The 19,893-nt window shown below is 37.8% G+C and overlaps 1 protein-coding gene across 1 annotated transcript in view; it reads left to right on the plus strand.

Annotated features, from left to right (window-relative positions):
* Window positions 1-1,942: 1,942 nt before the first annotated feature.
* The window catches only part of Gucy1a2 (guanylate cyclase 1 soluble subunit alpha 2), a 320,403-nt gene continuing 302,452 nt past the window's right edge, over window positions 1,943-19,893 (plus strand). The window contains exon 1 of the mRNA XM_059267262.1: window positions 1,943-2,224. Within this exon, the coding sequence (XP_059123245.1) occupies window positions 1,943-2,224 (282 nt within the window). The remainder of the gene's footprint in view (window positions 2,225-19,893) is intronic.

Here is a 19,893-nt window from a genome sequence, read left to right on the forward strand (position 1 = left end):
TACATAACACAATCCAAATAATATTAATAATGATCATATCAATAACAGTATGTATATAACATAGATATAGTATAAATAGGTATTTAAATGAGCTTATTGTAGTGCACACAATTGTTTCATATCTTTGATATCCACTTAAGATCTGATTTTTTAAAAGTATAAAAGGAAAACTCAGTATGCTTACATGGGTCCTCATAAAAAATTAGGAAGATTTAGAGTTAAAAGCAAATTGAGGTGGAGAAACAGTAATAATGTTGAGGATTTCTTTGTTTTAAAAGGACTCTGCTCACTTAAACCTATCTGCTTTACCTGGATCAATCCTTTGGAAACAAAAGTAAAAATGCTTTAGTTTTTGTGTCTGAGTTAAAGCCAAAGCCCTTGAACTTTCCCTTCTGCTGTCAGGGGAAGACAAGGAAGGTGCTCAACTGCTTCTCTGTACTGGGAAACTAAGCCTGGCACTCCTCTTCTGGGACACTGCAATTGCCCCCTCTTTACCATTGCTTACTCTAATTTCAAAACAAGCCCAAACCTTTTCTGGAATTGCACCAGGCCCCTGTGGCCACCCCTGTAGCTGGTTGCAATGAGTCAAGCTTTGAAATGAAGCTGCTGTGTTGAGATTTGCTTTTGCTGTGGAGAATATGGTTTTGGTGTACGATCTCCTTTCTTCCCACTACCCTCGGTTTTATAAACTGAATGCATATCTGACTCAAGGAGCCCAGTGATTGAGGGACGTAGGAAACTTCCCCGTGTTCTTTTGGGTCAGGCCAAAGAGTCTGCATAGGAATAGATCAGATCCTGTCACCACCTGATAGAGTAGGTGCAGGTGGCAAGGGGAGCTGTCCAGTACTGGAACAGAGACCGCTCGCTGTAGGTGGCATCGGCTGGTACCACAGCGCTCAGGGCACACAAAGCAACAGGGCTGTAGCCTGACCAGACGCTATCCTCACTGCCCACGCGGCCTTGCTCGAGGCAGGAAACCATCTCCACGGGCTGCCCTAGCCTTCCCTTCCTTTGGAAATGTCTCCACCGGAACAGTTGGGGTGACCGATTTGAACTTAAAAAACAAACTAGAACTGGACACGGTGTGTGTGTGTGTGTGTGTGTGTGTGTGTGTGTGTGTGTGTGTGTGTGCAGGGACCCTAGTGCCCCATGTCAGGCTTTCAGTTTTCTACAGAGGAAGATCTCTCCCCCAGATCTGTGCCCCGCATCCTATGGTCAGCCCTTGGGCGTGTTCACTACCCATCTGCTTTCCCAGGGACCAAGGGACGCGGCATTTGGCTTGGGGACCTTTGGTCCTATGGGAACCACTATAGGAGCCCACTAGTAGCAAGACATGGTGGCAGGGGGGCGGGGAGAAACGAAGAGAACAGCAGCAAAGTGTCCTAGTTGCTCCTGAAACGTGGCGACCAGAGAGGCAGAGACTTCCAATGAGTATGCTGGCGACACGTGATGCCGGCGGAGGCAGAGCTGTGGGGCGGAGGGATAAAGGGAGCAGGAGGGAGGCGCGCCGTTAGTGCAGGGGGCGGAGGACGCGGGCCTTGGGCGGGCGGTGGAGACTCCAGGCGGAGGAGCCACTGCACCCCAATCCCCGCAGCCCCGGAGCGGGAGCTACGCGCACAAGACGGTGCTGAGGCTGCGCCGGGAAGAGCAGCAGCTGCGGAGGCGGTGGCGGTCGTCCCTGGGTCCCCAACGCATCCTTCGTGCTACCGCCGAGCCTGGGCCCCCAAGGAGCCGCGGCGACTCAAGTTCCCGCCATGAACAGCTGGCTGGCAGGGCTCATCAGCCCCGGGGACTCCCGTCTGGGCGAGCGCGAGCGCAGCACCCAGCGTCCCCGACGCGCCTGACGCTGCCATAGCAGGTCCCGCTACCTCCACCGCCACCGCTGCGTCCTCGCCACCACCTCCGCCACTGCCGCCTCGGCTGTAGCAGCATCTCCAGCAGCATGTCTCGCAGGAAGATCTCATCCGAGTCCTTTAGTTCCCTAGGCTCTGACTACCTGGAGACCAGCCCAGAGGAGGAAGGGGAGTGCCCCCTGTCCAAGCTTTGTTGGAATGGCAGCCGGAGCCCGCCAGGGCTACACGGCTCCAGAGCGGCAGCCAAGACTACCACCCCGGCCCCTGCTGCCTCGGCCGCCGCCGCCGCCGGGTCCAAGAGGGTGCAGCGCCGCCGGAGGGTCAACCTGGACTCCCTAGGCGAGAGCATCAGCCTCCTGACGGCACCCTCGGTGAGCTGGGGACAGGCAAGTCCGAGCTTCAGCAGAGGACAGGGATGGGCAAAGTTGGAGCAGGGCTATTGGGGAGCTCCCGGAGCTTGGGGGCGACCCGGCCTTATCCTGGTCGGCCTAGGGTTCCTAGTGGCCCCCTGGGAGACAACCGTCTGGGCTTAGGCAGAAGGAGAACACTGGGAAGGAATAAGACCTCATTCTTATCGAGGTCTGGCTGCCAAGCTCCAGCCTTGAATTCAACTACACTGCTGTCATTTCTGATGGCCTCAGGGCTCCTTCAGGCCACCTGTTTTGCTTTGCTTTGCTTTGCTTTTTTTTTTTTTTTTTTTTCTTTTTCTTCTAAACTTTCCCAGGCTGTGTTCTGGCAGATCCATTTCCCTTTTCCAGCATCCCAAAGGAGCCCCCGCCCCGCCCCTGGAAGCCCTTACTCTATTTCCCACACTCTCTTGGTCCTAATAGTGACCTTCTGGGGCATCTCTGAATTCCACAGGCTCTTCACAGTCTCTGCTGCATGCCTTTCTCACATTTAAGAACCCTGTCAGATACTTTCCTGAGTTGTCTTTCCACATGCAAACCTGTAATCCTGTGTTACACACACACACACACACACACACACACACACACACACACAGAGGCTTCCTAATGTCTTATTTGTTGTGCATTTGTTGGCTCAGTTTTCATTTCTGGGTAAACCTGGCGGTTTTTTGTTGTTATATATATATATATATATATATATATATATATATATATATATATATATTAATATATATATATTTTAAAGTATATATATATATATACTTTTAAAATATATATATATTTTAAGTCTCTTGGTACTTCTTGTACCCTTACACCATCCTTCACTTTTCCATCCTTAGATTCTCCGTGCTTCCTGCCTTCCTCATATTAGAACCCTCACATATGTTTATTGAATGAATAAATGCCTTCATGTACTTCGGCAACTTGTGCTGATATTGGGGTATCTGCATTGGCGGTTCTCACTATACACCACTCCCCATGGTTCCAGGCATTCTTCCATACCACCCCTTTCTCATCCCTCCTCAGACATTCCAGCTACCCTATTTTGCAGAAATGCCAGACCTCTGGTTTTATCCTTTACTGACTAGATGAGCTTGGCTTTGAAGGAGTCTGCTCAATTGCAGAATCCAAAGGAGATAAATGTTAAATTCCACCCACCTTTAAGCCTCACCTGGGTTTTGGAAGCAAGAACTTTACCTCTCTTTAAGCAGCCCCCCTTTTTTCCTTTTTGTGCCTCTATCCCCTAGACTTTAACTTTTTAAAGTTCCCTCAACGTAATCTTGTTTGGCTACTCCTAGGTTTTCCTTTTGAAAGCATTCTTGAACTAGTTTTAGGAAGGGCCTTTGAAAAAGTGAGATGCTGAGAGTCTAGATGCTGGTACCTGGCAACACCACAAACATCACTGTGGTACCTATATTGGAGAATGGTTGTTTCTTTCAGCACTGAAACATGTTTTCTGTCTCCCTCCTTTCTGGTGTGTTACCCTTTAGTGCATGGTTTCAGTGTCCTTCCTTTCTAGTATGTGTTGCTCTTTAACATGTTTCGGCAAACAATCTATAAGATACTTCAGAGGAGGTTGGCTGTTCTTTTTCACTCGTCCCAGTAGATTTTCCCGGAGAAGATAAATCTTGGGAAATATTTGACACTGCCAATTGTTGAGCACAATTGTTTATGAGGAGAATTCAGATCCTGTGTATCTGTAGGTTTGTGGTAGTCCCCAACACAACATTTTTGCAACATACTAATTCTTCAGTATTACAGGTTTGGATTTAACACAAAGATAAACTAAAGATACTGATCTGTTGCGATAGGATTATCTTTGTAACCCCAGATTTTTGTGTCTGGGAACCAAAATTTACTGATTTCTAAAAAGTATTAACAGTGTCTTTGATAATGACAGTTTAGCTTAGATTGTTCTCAGCCACTCACTTGAGGGTAAGGGAAAATAAAGTGATAACTGAAGTATCTACTGTGAGAAAGAAAAGCAGGAAATAATTTCTGATGGTTTACTTTGTAAGTTGGAGTTTAGCGACAGATGTCAAAAGTGTGTGCCCAGATAATGGTTATCAGAATAAGAAATTGAAAATAATTGTTATATCAAATGTTGCAGAAGTTCTATGTATTTTACAAGCTGCAACTAACTTATTTTGGAAAATGCCTGTCAGGTATGTGCTGAGAGCCTATAGGTGAGCAGGAGCAAACATGTGTACCCATAAAAGACTTCAGAGAAAAAAGAAGAATCCTCAGTGACTAGTAGTCTTATCACCCGTTGACTTGGTGTCATAGACAAAACAGAGAGTTTCCATTTCAAGTCAGTGAGTGCTGTGTGGTTCCTCTTTTCATTTGGCAAACAAGACATTGCCTTAAAAAGTTTCACTATATTCATCCTTCTATACTACATGGATGTTAAACTCTGGAAGTCGTCGAGGAGATGTGAAGCACGCTATCTGTTTACTTACTACTAAAAATAACCACAGCTGCCTAGAATACCCACTGTTGGGGGGAATTTGAAGTTTTTTTTTTTAGTGTTGTGAACTTTCCTGAACCCCATTTATTTTAGGAGGAGATGCACTTGCTGTTCATGGTCCTGCTTTCATATGTTTCAATCAGTTGGGATTCAGTCTTCATTCAGAATGACTTGCAAGTTAGAAAATGGAAATGAATGTATACTAATGTGTTGGTGCATAATACACCAGTTTTTGACTCATAGAATAGTCAAAGTTTTTGACATTTTAGTAGTTATTTCTAGGTGTATCGATCTTGGCTATAAAAATCACAATGTTACACATATAATACAATAATATTGTACATATAATACATAATATTACACAAATAATACAATATAAGTAAATAGAGTTGATAAAATTGAACGAAAACAAAACAGAATTTAAGAGTCTTGATTCTTCTTGTTTTGAACAAGTAATTACTTGTGTAACTCTGGGCACATTTTCAGCTTTCTGGGACCCTGCTCATCTGTAAAGTGTTATGCTTAAGTTCCTCTTTAGTTAGAAATTCTACTGAGACACATCATCAGGCATACAGAGGAAACATTTTGCATTTGAAAACTTTTGAGAAAGGTATATTACTTTTCAAAGTATGTAATCATCAAATCATTTTTCTATTTAACCAGTAATTGAGGTTCTATTGTGTGTCAAGTATTGTACTGGCAATACAGATGCTGAACAACCCCCAGTTTTCATGGACTTCTTTCTTTTAGTCTTTAATTTTAGAAATGTGCATTGAAGAGAACATAGGAACTGCGATTACCCTGCTGACATCGAGGGAAAATTTTGGGTGTGGTTTTTTTTTTTTCCACTATGAGTCTCTGGAGTGTAGCCATAATAACAAACATCATTATACAAGCCTCATTGGAGGCATATCAACCACTTATTATTTATTTTTAAGTAATTGGATACTTGAAAAACATATTGAGAAGCTAGGAGGGGTCTTTGCATCAAGGGTCAACCTAGTAACTCATTTTATTATATTTTACTTTATCACTCTGATATCAGTTTGGAGTTTGTTCTCATCACCCTGTCAGTGGAGAGATGCCAGCAGACCCATTCAAAATTGAGGCTTCTTTTGAGAGTTCTCTTCACTGTTGAATCACTGTAGGTGCCTTTGAACATCTCAGTTAGTAGAATGCTGGAAGAAACATAACACAAATGGAAAGATAACAAAGCAGGAGAGGAAAGCTTATGGCAAAAGGAAATTCATCCCAAGAAAGTGTGAAATGAAAACTCAAGGACCCTGGCATGGCAAAAACAAACAATGTTTTCCTATTTGAGGAAAGGAAATTGTAGTAGTAAAAGTCTAAGGAAAAGCAAAGGGAGACAGACAGGTATGTTTAGCTTTTTCTGATAGTACACAAAATTAGTTCTCTGATACACACAAATTCTTAAAACCAATGTCATAAACTCTGAGTGTAATTAATAATGTAAATAATGAAAAATACACAAAAGTTGTTGGTGAAATAAGTTTATGTAAATGTAGGGCTCAATTTGACTGAAAAAGCAAAAGCAAAGCAAATTGACTAGTCATAAAATTATTAAAACGTATTCATAATTAAATGTTTTATTAGACAAATTTGTTAGCATGGTTGTGTACACACACGCACACACACACATTGCATGTATGTACATTTTTATAAACCTTCCTCAACTCTGGAAAAGTTTCCAGAGTGTGATCCATAAATTTCAACAAAATTTGAATGCTTTGAAAAAAATGTAAAAACGTTCTTGCCTATTTTATCAAGATCACTTATAAACATATTCTATGATTTATAGAATGATTTTAGTACAAATAAGATAAAAAGATAAGAAACATCAGCGGGGCGTGATACCACATGCCTTTAATCTCAGCCCTTGAAAGCAGAAGCAGGCAGATCTCTGTACATTACAGGCCAGCCTGGTCTACAAATCGAGTTCCAGGATAGCTAGTGCTGTCACACAGAGAAACCCCGTGTCAGGAGAAAAAAAAAAAGGAACTTTATTTTGTTTGTATAGCCAACAAGTTCATCTGAAAAAATTAAAACTGAGTCTCCTTTGATTATCCTAGCTATGGATAGTAAGTGTACACAGGCCTATATAATCATTGTAATTCCAACATTTCTACCAAACTATTTACTGCTGTGTGGCAATTCAGAAAACACCTTTATGAATCATGTAATGATATGAAGACAATTTTGAGTGATACGATGTAAATAATTCATAATAAATGAATTATAATTATAAGTAAACGTGAGAGAGAAACTACTTATTTCATTTTGTCTGAGAATTTTAAAAATTCCTCACCTATTGCATTCAAACTAATCAGTTTATGTGTTCAAAGGGTGAGGCTGGGAGATAATGTAATAAATATCAGCTTAAAGCCTGTGTATCTTGGCTGCGTTTCTAGTGTTCTGTTCAGTAGCTAAAGCTCAGTTGCAAGGCTTTTACTTTTAAAATACATTTGAATAATGAGAATGACACCAGTGATTCTTAACTGGTGAAGAGATGATGAGATTATACATTCACTTTTAGTGTATAATTTGTCCACTTTCTAGAATTCTGAGATGCATCATAGGACTCCTTAATGCATTTTTCCCTCTATATCATAATTACATTTTGCATTCATCTTGCCTATTGTTCTGTGGCCTCTTATACAAATCTAAAAATAAAATAAAAACACACATTTCTTTGACCATGCTAGAAAATAAATGCAATATCATGTTAATATCTACATTGTGCATCATGAGTTACCAAGAAGGTATAATTTTCCCTTTGGGGATTTTACACACATCAAGGGAGAAAAGAAAATTTAAATATTATAAGTAGGAAGAATGTTTGCCAAGGTGTGTCTGCTAGCTGACTCTTTGAGGTCCCTGTGTGGCATATGAGCCAGAAATTTAACTGAAAATTCAAAGCATCTATTTAAATTCTGACTCTTTAATGCCTTCATGCTTATCTAATATTGAGCACAGAACTTAGTACCTGATATATATTTAATAAAATACACAGAGTGAAGAAATGGATGTTTTCAATAATTGTCTAATTATATTTGTTTGTGTTTAATTATTTGGTGTATTTGCTTTTATCAAAAACATGTAGAATTTGCACTCAGGCTCAAGAATGTAATTTTGCTTACCACTGCTATTTAAGTGAAACATCAGAATGCAGTTATAGTTACAAAAACATATAGAATGATATTCTCGCCGGGCTGTGGTGGCACACGCCTTTAATCCCAGCACTCGGGAGGCAGAGCCAGGCAGATCTCTGTGAGTTCGAGGCCAGGCTGGGCTACCAAGTGAGTTCCAGGAAAAGGCGCAAAGCTACTCAGAGAAACTCTGTCTCGAAAAACCAAAAAAAAAAAAAAAAAAAAAAAAAAAAAGAATGATATTCTCCTTTTAGGGAAATGTAATGACTCTCCTTCAGTCTGTGTTGCTTCCATTTTCTACACAATTCTCTGTCAAATAAGAGAAATGATTTTCACCAAGTGGGCTACTGTTGCAGAAAATGTACTGCTAGGGGTGGAAATAATGTCATTTAGTCCTCAAATATCACATCAAAGTAGGGTCTGTTTTATGTGCTTTAAGAACCATGTAGAACTGAAAATTCCAGGCCTGCAGTGATTTAGAAAGCAAGGAGCTGGAAGTATCTCTGAAGTCTGGAGATTCATTGGGCTGTTGTGGGGTACTGAAAGACAGTGAATATTTTTTATTTTTATTTTTATTTTTTTGATTTTTTTGAGACAGGGTTTCTCTGTGTAGCTTTGCGCCTTTTCCTGGATCTCGCTCTGTAGACCAGGCTGGCCTCGAACTCACCTGCCTCTGCCTCCCGAGTGCTGGGATTAAAGGCGTGCGCCACCACCGCCTGGCCGACAGTGAATATTTTTATAAACACCTCAGGAAGAAAACATTTCATCAACAAGATTTATTTGAGATTTACTGTCAAGAAATTGCTCATTTAAGCTAGTGGTTATCAAAGTAGTGCATAAATGGGGGAAACTTTTAACATTTGTAGTCTTACATCCTGAGAACCTAATTTGAAAGTTTTCCAGAGAAAGGCCTGGGAAATGTGAATGAAACTCAAGGTGATTGATAGACATATTAATTTGTGGTCAAAGGTGGTTGTATCCAGTACCCCAGAGACCATTGATTTAAGCTCAGTGGGCTTTGCAAAGATTCATCTGGGAAGTTGTTTCTTTGTGATGAACACATGCACGTATGTGCACATACATACATATATACAAACACACACACACACACATACACAAACACACACACACATACACACACACACACACACACACACACATACACACATGCATCCCAGACAAATCTTGGCATATGGAAACAAGGGTAGAGGCTATGAACAAGAACCACTGTCACCACATCCGATATGTTGGTTGTGGTATATAGGGGATTAGACATTCACGTATTGTAGCTTTAATTATCTGTGAACCCTTCCAACTTTTCCTTCAATTGTTTTGTTGTTTCTTCTGATTGTGTTCAGGAGCCATTGCTGTAAGTGATCCTGTTAATAAAATAAAAGAATACACATCCAAAATGGATGGGATTGTAGAGGAAAGAGAAAGGGTTATTATGAGGGTCAATATGACATGACCAGCAGCCTTTTTGGAGGGAGGTTAACACTCAAATCATCCATGTACTGATTTATTTTGGAGGATGATTTGTTTCAGAAAGAAAACAATGGGAAGTTCAGATACAGTCATATAGGTGCTACTGTTCAAACCCTGCCACAATTCCACAAAAATAGAATCTGTTGCTAATATCTACAATTTTAGAAAACCAATCCATCATTGAGTAAGTGAGTAGAGTTTAGTTCTTAATATAAATGGTGATCCAATATTGGATTTGCATCTGTAGGAAGCTCTAGAGTTGATGTCTCGTGAAAGAAGGCAGTGTGTGTTGAAGTATTAATGTCACCTTAGCTGCATGGCGTTGGAATCCAATGACTTCTTTTACATGCACTGCACTATGTTTCTGTTCTGTGTGGCAAGAATCAACATACTTTCACTCTTTATTACTTTGTACCTATGCATCTTTCATTCAGAAACCCCAGCAGCATGAGCAGACATGATTTTTCTATTTGTTCATGCACATGTGTGCACACTTTCACTGCAATGTTTTGTCTTTGCAGAAATTGCTATTCACATCTCTGCTAAGGACTAATTATAATGTATTGTGATCTGGGTTTGCTCTGGCTCTCTCTAAATCATGTTTAATTTATGCATAACCAAATCTAGCAGTGGTGTAAAGACAGGCAAAAAATGTTTGTTAGAGGAATAAATAAATGAGTGAATCAACTGGTTTCACTTCATAGGTAACAATGTTTTTGTGCTACCATCCTTTATTTTCAGTTTTATGTCTATTGATTTATTGCAGACACAATAAGATTATATATTTTTTTCATTTTTTATGTGTATTAGTTTATTAGTGGGCTAGTTAAACTACTGAATTTATAAAATTAAAACTAAAACAAAATTTAATTCTAGAAAAAAGCAATTTTTATTGACATGTACATAATCTTAGAAAATAAAAGACTCTAATACACCAAAGGCTTGTACAATTTTAAGTGTCAATTTAAAAAATACTTGCTAAATTTATTAGAACTAATGAGATTAGCAAGTATTCTCTCTATATAATAAACATATGAAATACTAGCCTTTACACCAGTAATCATGTGCAAAATATGAAAAGAAATAATATTGCAATCAAAAATAAGTAAATTCTACAAAACAATCTGGTAAATGTTAAAGTTTCTCATATAGGAAGCACTCTTTCTCAAAAGATTAAAAACAAGCTCTGAGTTAGACTGTGTTTTTCTCACTTGTGTTAGTTTCTTTTCTTGCCATTGTGGCAAGATATTTAGCAGCAACACCTTAGGAGAGGAAGGACTTGTTTGGACTCAAGGGTTTGACCATCATGGCAGTGAACACATGGTGATGGGCATGGTTCAGTCCTTGTTCATGGGTGAATATTGTAACAGGTCACAAAATAGTGGCCTACCAGGAAGCAGAGAATGGGACTTGAAGTAGGGCCTGGCTTTACTGCACAAACTCTGGTCCCTAGTAGCCTCTACCACCTATGCCTCTGACCCAAAGGTTATCACAGCCTCCCAAAGAGCATCATCCATCTGGACTATGTTCAAATACGTAAGCAATGGGGCACATCCTACAATGTAAGACTTACATGATCAATATATCAATATTTTTCTGATAAAATATGTGTATATGTTTTTAAATTGATACTATGACTGAAGCTACCAGATTTCCTAATTCTAATTGATGAGTGGTTTTAATTTTAATATTATTTTCTCAAAAGCTTTAAGAATTTCAAAATACTCTGTTATTTTTTTTTTTACCTTTTGAGAAATCTGCATATTTTATGCAAGTTGCCTCTAAATTTGGTTTAAATACTTATAGACACAGTAAGTCTAAAGGGGAGCATATAGTTGTCATTTATAAAAGTTTATATTATCTCTTAAAGATACTTATCACACTGTAAGTTATAGTCATAAAATATCAACATATGGTTTTATTTATTCCTATTTCAGAGTGGGGAATCACAGGTATTAAGTATTTATTGAACAAAACTCTATAAGTCAGCACATTCATAGATCTATCTTGTAATCATTAATGAATATCACAATAGCATTGGAGAGCTGGAGTCCTTGGAGAATATACTGTACTTACAAATGTGCATTTAAATAAACAAAGTAAAAAATCAAGCAGAAGATAAGATTATTCTTATGTATTTTTTGAGGGGCTGCATGAAGCTATGGATAATAAAGTTTTAGCCCAAATTGAGGAGAAAGGTATGGCTCAGAGAATTACAAAGTAGCAATGGTGTTCACTGTACATTAAATACCTATATCTTAGATTGAGTTTGAGGCATTTGAGCAGTCTACCAGTCTACTAGATGGGAGAGTTGTGCTTTAGGAAAGTGATGAGAGTGCCAAAGATGACAGACTGGAATAATTTAAAAGCATTTCTCGTCTTTCTTTTGCGATATAAATGTAATGCTAACATTATTTAGTAGATATTTAGATTTTTATTCCCTCATTATTCAGTCTTAGAGTTGCCGTCTGCTCCCTTCTACATGCCAAAATTGGATAACCTGGCAACTAACTTGAAACTAATTGATTACATTAGTATTTATTTTATAGTTAGAGAAAATTACTGAAAAATAAAGAAAACTTGGGTACTTTGTTCAATGTGTCACTTAAAGTTTGTAGTTGTTACAACATAAGGTTTCTTTGCATCTTGACTAATGGATGGCTGTCAATAACTTTCAGGCTTCTAGTAGGATGGGAAGGAAGACAAGGGCAGGCTTGGATTTTGGTGTTTTGGATTTGGATAAAGTGAATAGCTGAAGTCTGTGAGATCTTCAAGGGCTTGGAATCATGGAGTCACTAGCCTTATCACATGGCTTGTTAATCAGTTCAATGAAGAGAAAATTGAAGATTCAGAATTGCAGGTTGGAATAAAGCTCATTGTTAATGACAATTAATTTGGAGATGACAGCTAGTATATTAAAAATTGACAAGTTCTGTGAATGAAAGGGAAAAATAATAATAGAGAACTAAAGAACAATGAACCCAAGCAAACAAAACCACGAAACAAACTCTAACAGAATGTTGTGCTTTTTGTGTAGGAACAGGGGAGGTAGTGGGTGATATTTGCAAAGTAATTAAGAAAATTAAGGATGGTGTTTTCAAAGCCACTATGAATGAGCTACCTCCTATCCTTAGAAAGTCAATGTTAATCCTGCACCTGAGAAACTACTAAATGAGATTTATAGATGGAATATGCAATGAATAAACAAAAGATGCTATGTTAAACATTTCTGATCTTGAGTCCTTACTATGAACCCGGATCAGCAATATGCTAAGGGATATGCATATTTTTCATTAAAAACAACAGCAATGCACGCATGATGCCTTCACATGTTCTGCAGGACATTGAGATCCTTTGTCTTTGTCCATACTTGGTAATGATTTGTCTAATCTGCACACATGGTTCTACCATATGTATAGGGAAAGGTGGTCATAAAATCCCATTCCTAGTGTTTGGTAGTATGAGAGAGAGAGAGAGAGAGAGAGAGAGAGAGAGAGAGAGAGAGAGAGAGAGAGAGAGGAATCCAAGAGAGAGATTTAGAAAGAATGAGATGGAGCCAAACCTGTGAGACCAAATCAGTTCATTAAACAGTGAGAGACTCATGTTTGAAGGTGACAGCAAAGCCCATAAATGAATGAGAATTGAGAAAGTACAGGGTTGCTCTCACAGCGTTTTCAACTCCTTTCCCAAGAATAAGTGTATTTTTTCTTGGTCCCAGGGAAATGTAAGATGGCCTAAAATGAGTGTAATGCATTCTTTCTGCTCCCTCTTATGAGAGGAACCTTGAGATTTGGGAGGCTTAGTACAAAAAGCAGTATTTTCTGGACAACACCATTGCACACATGAAATTACAGCATTTGTGACTGCATGCACAAAACCTGTAAAAGATCAAGCCTGCCAAAATACCAACATGGATGGGGAAGGAGTCAAAAAGTCCCTTCCCTAGCTTAGGAGTTACTGGTAACTGACAGCTGCTGGGAGAGGGACAGTCAGTTATCTTTGGGGATGTTGCTCCTGAGAGGCTTGTCCATGCTCCAGTAGATGACCCTGTACCCCACACAACAACAGCTGTATATATATATATGACTGGTGTAGCAGATTATATGAGCATTCAAGAAAACACTTAAAATTTGACCGATGATTACACCAGTCAACCTACATTACACACTAGTAGAAAAGAAAATTAGTTATTTCATAATATATATTTATATATATGCATACACACATATGTGTGTACAAATTCAATATTGTATCATTAAACAGGTATTTGTTATTGATTTTTCCTGGGCCAGGAATTTGAAATGCCTCAATAATTGATGAGAAATACAACTTTCCCTTTATATTTTTTTTTTGATTTGTCTTACACATTCCTGGAATGGAATTCAGAAGCATTGTATGTTGCTTTCATTCTATTTCTTACAATGTTTTCCCAAAGGGATAGCAGGAACTTTTGAAAGAGAAACTCACAAGAGCCCAACAATTTAAAGGAGCAGCTGTTGCTATGCTGGCAATAAGACTGTCATCTTCATTCAGTAGGGATCTATAGACTGGTACAAAAAGTACCTGTTGATCAGATTGTCTGAGATAGCTTTCTTTTAATTTCATGGTTTTTTTCTTGTGAGATTGATTTGTTCGTTTATGAGTGGTTTTATTTTTTTATTTTTTTATTGATTTTTTTAACCAAATATCTTGTGATTTTGCTTACAGAGGTTATTTCCAAGAGAGGAAAGGACACAGATTCCTACATATTGTAACTTTGTCATTTATTTACATGTAAAACCCCTGCTTTACTTTAATAGTGTTTTTGGAAACCTGCCATTCCCTGTGTATCTATGAACTATTGATTGTATAGGACAGAAAAAATGATTCTGCTACTTGTTACTGAGTGGAATAATGCTGTTTAATTGAAATTTGGAATAAGCACATTTACTTTCTCTGTATCTTCTTAAAATTTGCCACAAGTAATGAAAAAGTCCCTTATTTCTTAATAAAATGTTGTTGCCTCCCAAATAATTTATTTTATAGAGTGATGATGTTGAGATTGAGTTTTGACAGACAGAGACTGAAAGAGTAAATCTTAACTACTGACAGTTATAATTCCATTTGAAGCTTCAGACAGATATGAGGTATTTGTTGTGTGGACTCTGGAGAAGAGTGATTTATTGTTTCTTCTTGATGCAAAGATCAATCAATGTTTTATAAGCCTGGCAATATTTGCAAACTATAAAGTATCTTTTCTTTTCTCTTGGGCTAACTTACTGTCATTAAGAATGCATCTCAAAGAAAACTATTTTTCTTTTTGTTTCAAGTTAAATTCTTTCTCCAAATGTGTGCATATGGAGGAAACTCATCTACAGCTTGTCATCAGTGGCTGGCAATGTGAACACTTAGTCTTTCTTCCACTTGCTTACATTCTTCTCTCCCTCTTTAGCTGCATACTTAAGGTTATGTTTGTTCTGGTTCCATTTCTGTTGCTGCAATAAAATATTATGACAGAACCAACCTTAAAGGAGAATGGGATTTCATCATACAGTTCCAGGTTACAGTTTGACGTTGTGGGGAAATAACAGCAGGAATTTGAAGCAATTAGTCACATCCAGAGAGAGAATGAATGCGTATGTACTTGCTTGTGCTGAGGCCCTTATGTGAACTTATATAGTTCAGGATCACTTATGCAGGGAATGGTGCGATCCACAATGGACCAGGTTTACAAAGATCAGTTTAATGTAAATTAGGTATCCTCCGGCCAATCCCCAGAGCCAAACCTAATCTGGAGATTCTCTCATTTTAATTTTCTTCTCAAGAGATTCTAGATTGTGTTGTTAACATTTAAAACTAGCCATTCCAAGGATAAAAGAAGATGAAGAGTATCAAATATTAAGTTAACTTGTAAAGATAAATTTCTACTGTCAGTCTAGTTACCTTAACTATTAAGTAAAATCCAGGTACTGTAGATCCCAAACACCAAGCTGATGCAGATACCCAGTTATTTCAATTATAGAGGTAAAATTTATTCCCTTCAGAGGCTACATCATTAGTGATGACTATAATGACAAAATTAACAGTTGCATTAGATAAGATGCAAAACTAATTTTACTGTTATTTCATCATAATAAACTTTTCAAAAATATGCATAGTAGAAAGATATTTATACATGAGTTAATGAAAATATCTTAGTCTTGTATAACTATAAAGTATGAATATACAGCATGAATGTACAAATATGGATCAGAGCAACAACTTTTGACCACTTGGTAAGACTTTCACTATGTTATGTGATTCATAAATGAGATCAAGATATTCTTACCTAAAAACATCTTAAAAACTTAATATAACAGATTTTATTGTCTTACATCTCTATATAATGAATTTTCTTGTTTTTTTCCCAGAGTTACTAATATATGGAGATGGAAAATGAATGGCATATCAAAGATTAAGAAAATTTCTAGCTTGTGTGTGTGTGTGTGTTTAGGTGAAATGTTCTGTAGCTTTGTTAGATCCATTTGGTTCAGAACATCTGTTAACTCCATTATTTCTGTTTAGTTTATGTGTGGGTGACCTGTCCCTTGGTGAGAGTAAGGATATTGAAGCCTCCTACTATCAATGTGTGAGGGTTGATATGTGATTTAAGCTTTAGTCATGTGTCTGTTACAAATGTGGGTATCCTTGCGTTTGGGTCATAGATGTTCAGAATTTAAACATCATCTCAGTGGATACTGAGTGTCTGTTCCAATCTTTTTTTTTATTATTAATTTTGGCTTGAAGTCTGTTGTGTTAGATATTAGAATAGCTACATAAGCTTGCTTCTTGGGACCAGTTGCTTAGAAAATCTTTTTCCAACCCTTTCCTCTGAGGCAATGATTATCTTTGATGTTGAGGTGGTGTGTTTCTTGTAGGTAGCAGAAGGATGGATCCTATTTTCCAATCCATTCTGTTAGTTTGTATCTTTTTATTGGGGAATTCAGTCCATTGATACTGAGAAATAATAATGACCAATGACTTTTTTTGTTGTAGTTGGCGGTGGTAGTGTGTGTATGTGTGTGTGTGTGTGTGTGTGTGTGTGTGTGTTTTCATTCTTTGAGTTATTCTGGTGTAAGATGTGTTTCTGTGTGTGTAGTTAACTTCCTGGGATTATTCTCCTTCTACTACTCTCTGAAGGGTCAGATTTGTGAATAGATATTGTTTAAATTTGACTTTGTCATGGAATGTATTGTTTTTTCCATGTAGGGTAACTGAAAGTTTTGCTGGGTATAGTAGTCTGGGCTGACATCCATGGTTTCTTAAAGTCTACAGGGCATATGTCCAGTCCCTTCTGACTCTTGGAGTCTCCACTGCAAAGTTGGGTGTAAGTCTACCTTCATATATTATTTAGCCTTTTTCTATTGCAACTTTTAATAGTCTTTCTTTGTTCTATATGTTCAGTGTTTTGATTGACAATTCTTTTCTTTTCTGGTCCAATCTATTTGGTATTCTGTAAGCCTCTTCTACATTTATGATTTTGTTAAAAATGTTTCCTGGCTCTTTGAGATGGGAGTTTTTCCTTCTTCTACTCATATTATTCTTTTTTTGTTTGTTTGTTTGGTTTTTTTCAAGACAGGGTTTCTCTGTGTAGTTTTGGTGCCTGTTCTGGATCTCACTCTGTAGAATAGGCTAGCCTCGAAGTCACAGAAATCTGCCTGGCTCTGCCTCCTGAGTGCTGGGAATAAAGGCATATGCCACCACCACCAGGCTACTCCTATTTTTTTTGTTTTGGTGTTTTCATAGTGTCCCAGATTTCTTGGATGTTTTTGTATTAGGCAATTTTTAGATCTAGAATTTTTTTGACCAATGAATCCATTTCTTCTATTGTGTCTTCAACACCTGAGATTACTCCATCTCTTGTATTCTGTTGGTGATACTTGCATCTATGTTCCTGTTTGTTTACCTAGATTTTGCATTTCCAGAATTCCCTTAGTTTATGTTTTCTTTATTTCTTCTATTTCCATTTTTCAGGTCTTAAAGAGTTTTATTCATTTCCTTCAACTGTTTGTTTGTTTTCTTGACTTTCTTGACATTCTTTAAGGGATTTATTGATTTCCACCAATTTTTTGGTTGTCTTTTCCTAGATTTCTTTAAGGGATTTATTCATATCCTCTTTAAAGACTGCTATCATCTTCATGTTGGTTTCAAGGTTATTTTCTTATGCTTCAGCTGTGTTAGCATATTCTGGGCTTACTGTATTGGAATGACTTGGCTCTGGTGGCAACATATTGTCCTGGCTATTGCTGATTGTGTTCTTAAACTGACATTTAAGCAACTGGGCTTGTGGTGATTATTTATCTAGGTACCTATTTCTGGGTTTGTCTTTGTTGGATGGGTGTTTTGTTCCTTGTTCTCTGTTTCCTCTCTGGTCTTCTGGCTAGCGTGGCCTGTGGTTAAGTATAAGGTCTCCACCCAAGTTGGAGCTGAACTTCTGATGGCCTGGAAGGCCTCTGGTCCAGCAGGAGGTTGCTGTCCAAGTTGGGACCCGCAGTTCTGGCAATGTGGTAGCCTCTGATCTGGCCAGGGGTCCTCTGGGTTTCAGGATGTTGGCCAGGCTTCTGAGGTAGGAGGCTTCTGCCTGGATTTTAGGGAGCTGGCCTAGTCTCTGGGTTTCAGGATGCTGATCTCACCTTTAGTGGAGTAGGAGACTTCTGACAGAGATGTGGGCTGGGGTTCATGATGGTGGCCTGGCCTCTAGTCAGGACAGAGGCTTCCACCAGAGGTGTGGGCCAGGATATGGATCACTTGGTTCTTTATAGTGGCTCCAATTTTAATATTTTATGGATTAAGGATAAAAAAGGTTGTATAGAAGTTAATTTTTGGTTATCTATACTCTCTTCCCCTTCTTCCTTTCATCCGCCCTCTCCAATTTATTGATTCCTGAACCAAATTCTCATGCCACAATGCATTCTATGAATTTTCCTAATAAATTGTTACTGAGTACATCTTAGACACCATTTTATATTAAATTAATTGGATATTACATCTCTTAATTCCTAACAACTATGGGTAAAAATATATTTAGAAGGAAAGAGTGGTGATGTGTGGGGTGAGACAGCACTCTGGTGCTCCTAAATTCAAATCCAGATCTGTCCCCACCAGGTTCTAATGTATAACAATGATTACATAAGAATTGTGCTTCTAAGAGCTGTCCAGACAGCATATGAAGTCTCTCATAGGTATTTAAATTGCTGAATGTCCTCATATCTGCAGGACTAGCATGTTGATAGATAGGAAAAATCACATATATATTTAGAATGTCTGAGAATGTGGAATTATACTTTTAGGTTTTAGATCTTAAACCATTTCCATTATCTTAAAGAATGATTACTGCTACTTTAGTATTCAATGGAGAAGAATATAGGGGTAAGTGCTTAAAGGTTCCAAATGTCTCTTCACTTATGTGAATAATTTATGGGTTAAAGAGAAACTATGCAAACAAAAGAATTAGAATGCTTTTAAAACTGGAAAATAGTGCACAGTAGCCAATCTAGTATCTTGTTTCTAGGTATTATTTTTATCATTCCCTGTTGTTTAGCATGAGTCTATGTTTATATTTATCCATATAACTTGTGTGGTTATTATTGCACTGATATGTATGAAGCCAAATTATACAATAAAATACTTAAAACTGACATATTCTTATCGAAATAATTTGTAAAATTATAAAATTAAAATACTGTGTCAAAGTCTCTTCCCCTCTTCTACAGGTACCTGTTTCCTAGCATCCTTTTGCTCTTTCCTTTTACTAGATACTTAATTGTTTCTTGACTAATAACACAAGAAAATGACTAGAAAGAGCTAAAATTTTGATTCTAATATAAGCATTTTTTCTTATAAAATTTTGTTTTTGAGAATTTTGTGCATATATAATAAAATATTATCATCTCCCCATTTCCTTCCTCCAAAAATCTTTTTTTTTGCTTATGTGTTCTAAATGTTCTTTATAACAGTTGATATCGTGATGACTGTTTTATAATGAATGGCTTAGTGTTCAGTGTAAGCAGATTAGATGATCCAAGGAATTTACCACCTATTTTTTTTGGTAATACTCACAAGATACTATCTATATCACTTAAATATTTTTCACACTTAGATCTGCGGGGATGTACTCTGTTGAGGTTCAGAAAGGAATGGTAATTTGCCCCAAATGAAGAAGTTGATAACTAGTCACATTCAAACTTTATCAGTGTATGTTAATGGTATTTCATGAATGTATATAAGTGCTTTGATTGTGTTTACTCCCTGTTACAAACTTCTATTTCTGCTTTCTGGTCCTCTTCCCAGTAGTCACTATTCTACTTCATTTTTTCCCAAGTATGAGGGAAAATATCTATTTGTCTCTCAAAGTCTAATTTATCTTGTAAGGCATGACGACCTCCAACTTAACTTCATCACTTTGTTAGATAAGGCTCCATGTGTATATCACATTTTCTTTATTCAACGTCATTACCTACATTTTAATATCTTTGCTCCTACTTCAGATTCAAATC

Source organism: Peromyscus eremicus, chromosome 7 (genome assembly GCF_949786415.1).
Source record: "Peromyscus eremicus chromosome 7, PerEre_H2_v1, whole genome shotgun sequence".
Lineage (NCBI taxonomy): Eukaryota > Metazoa > Chordata > Mammalia > Rodentia > Cricetidae > Peromyscus > Peromyscus eremicus.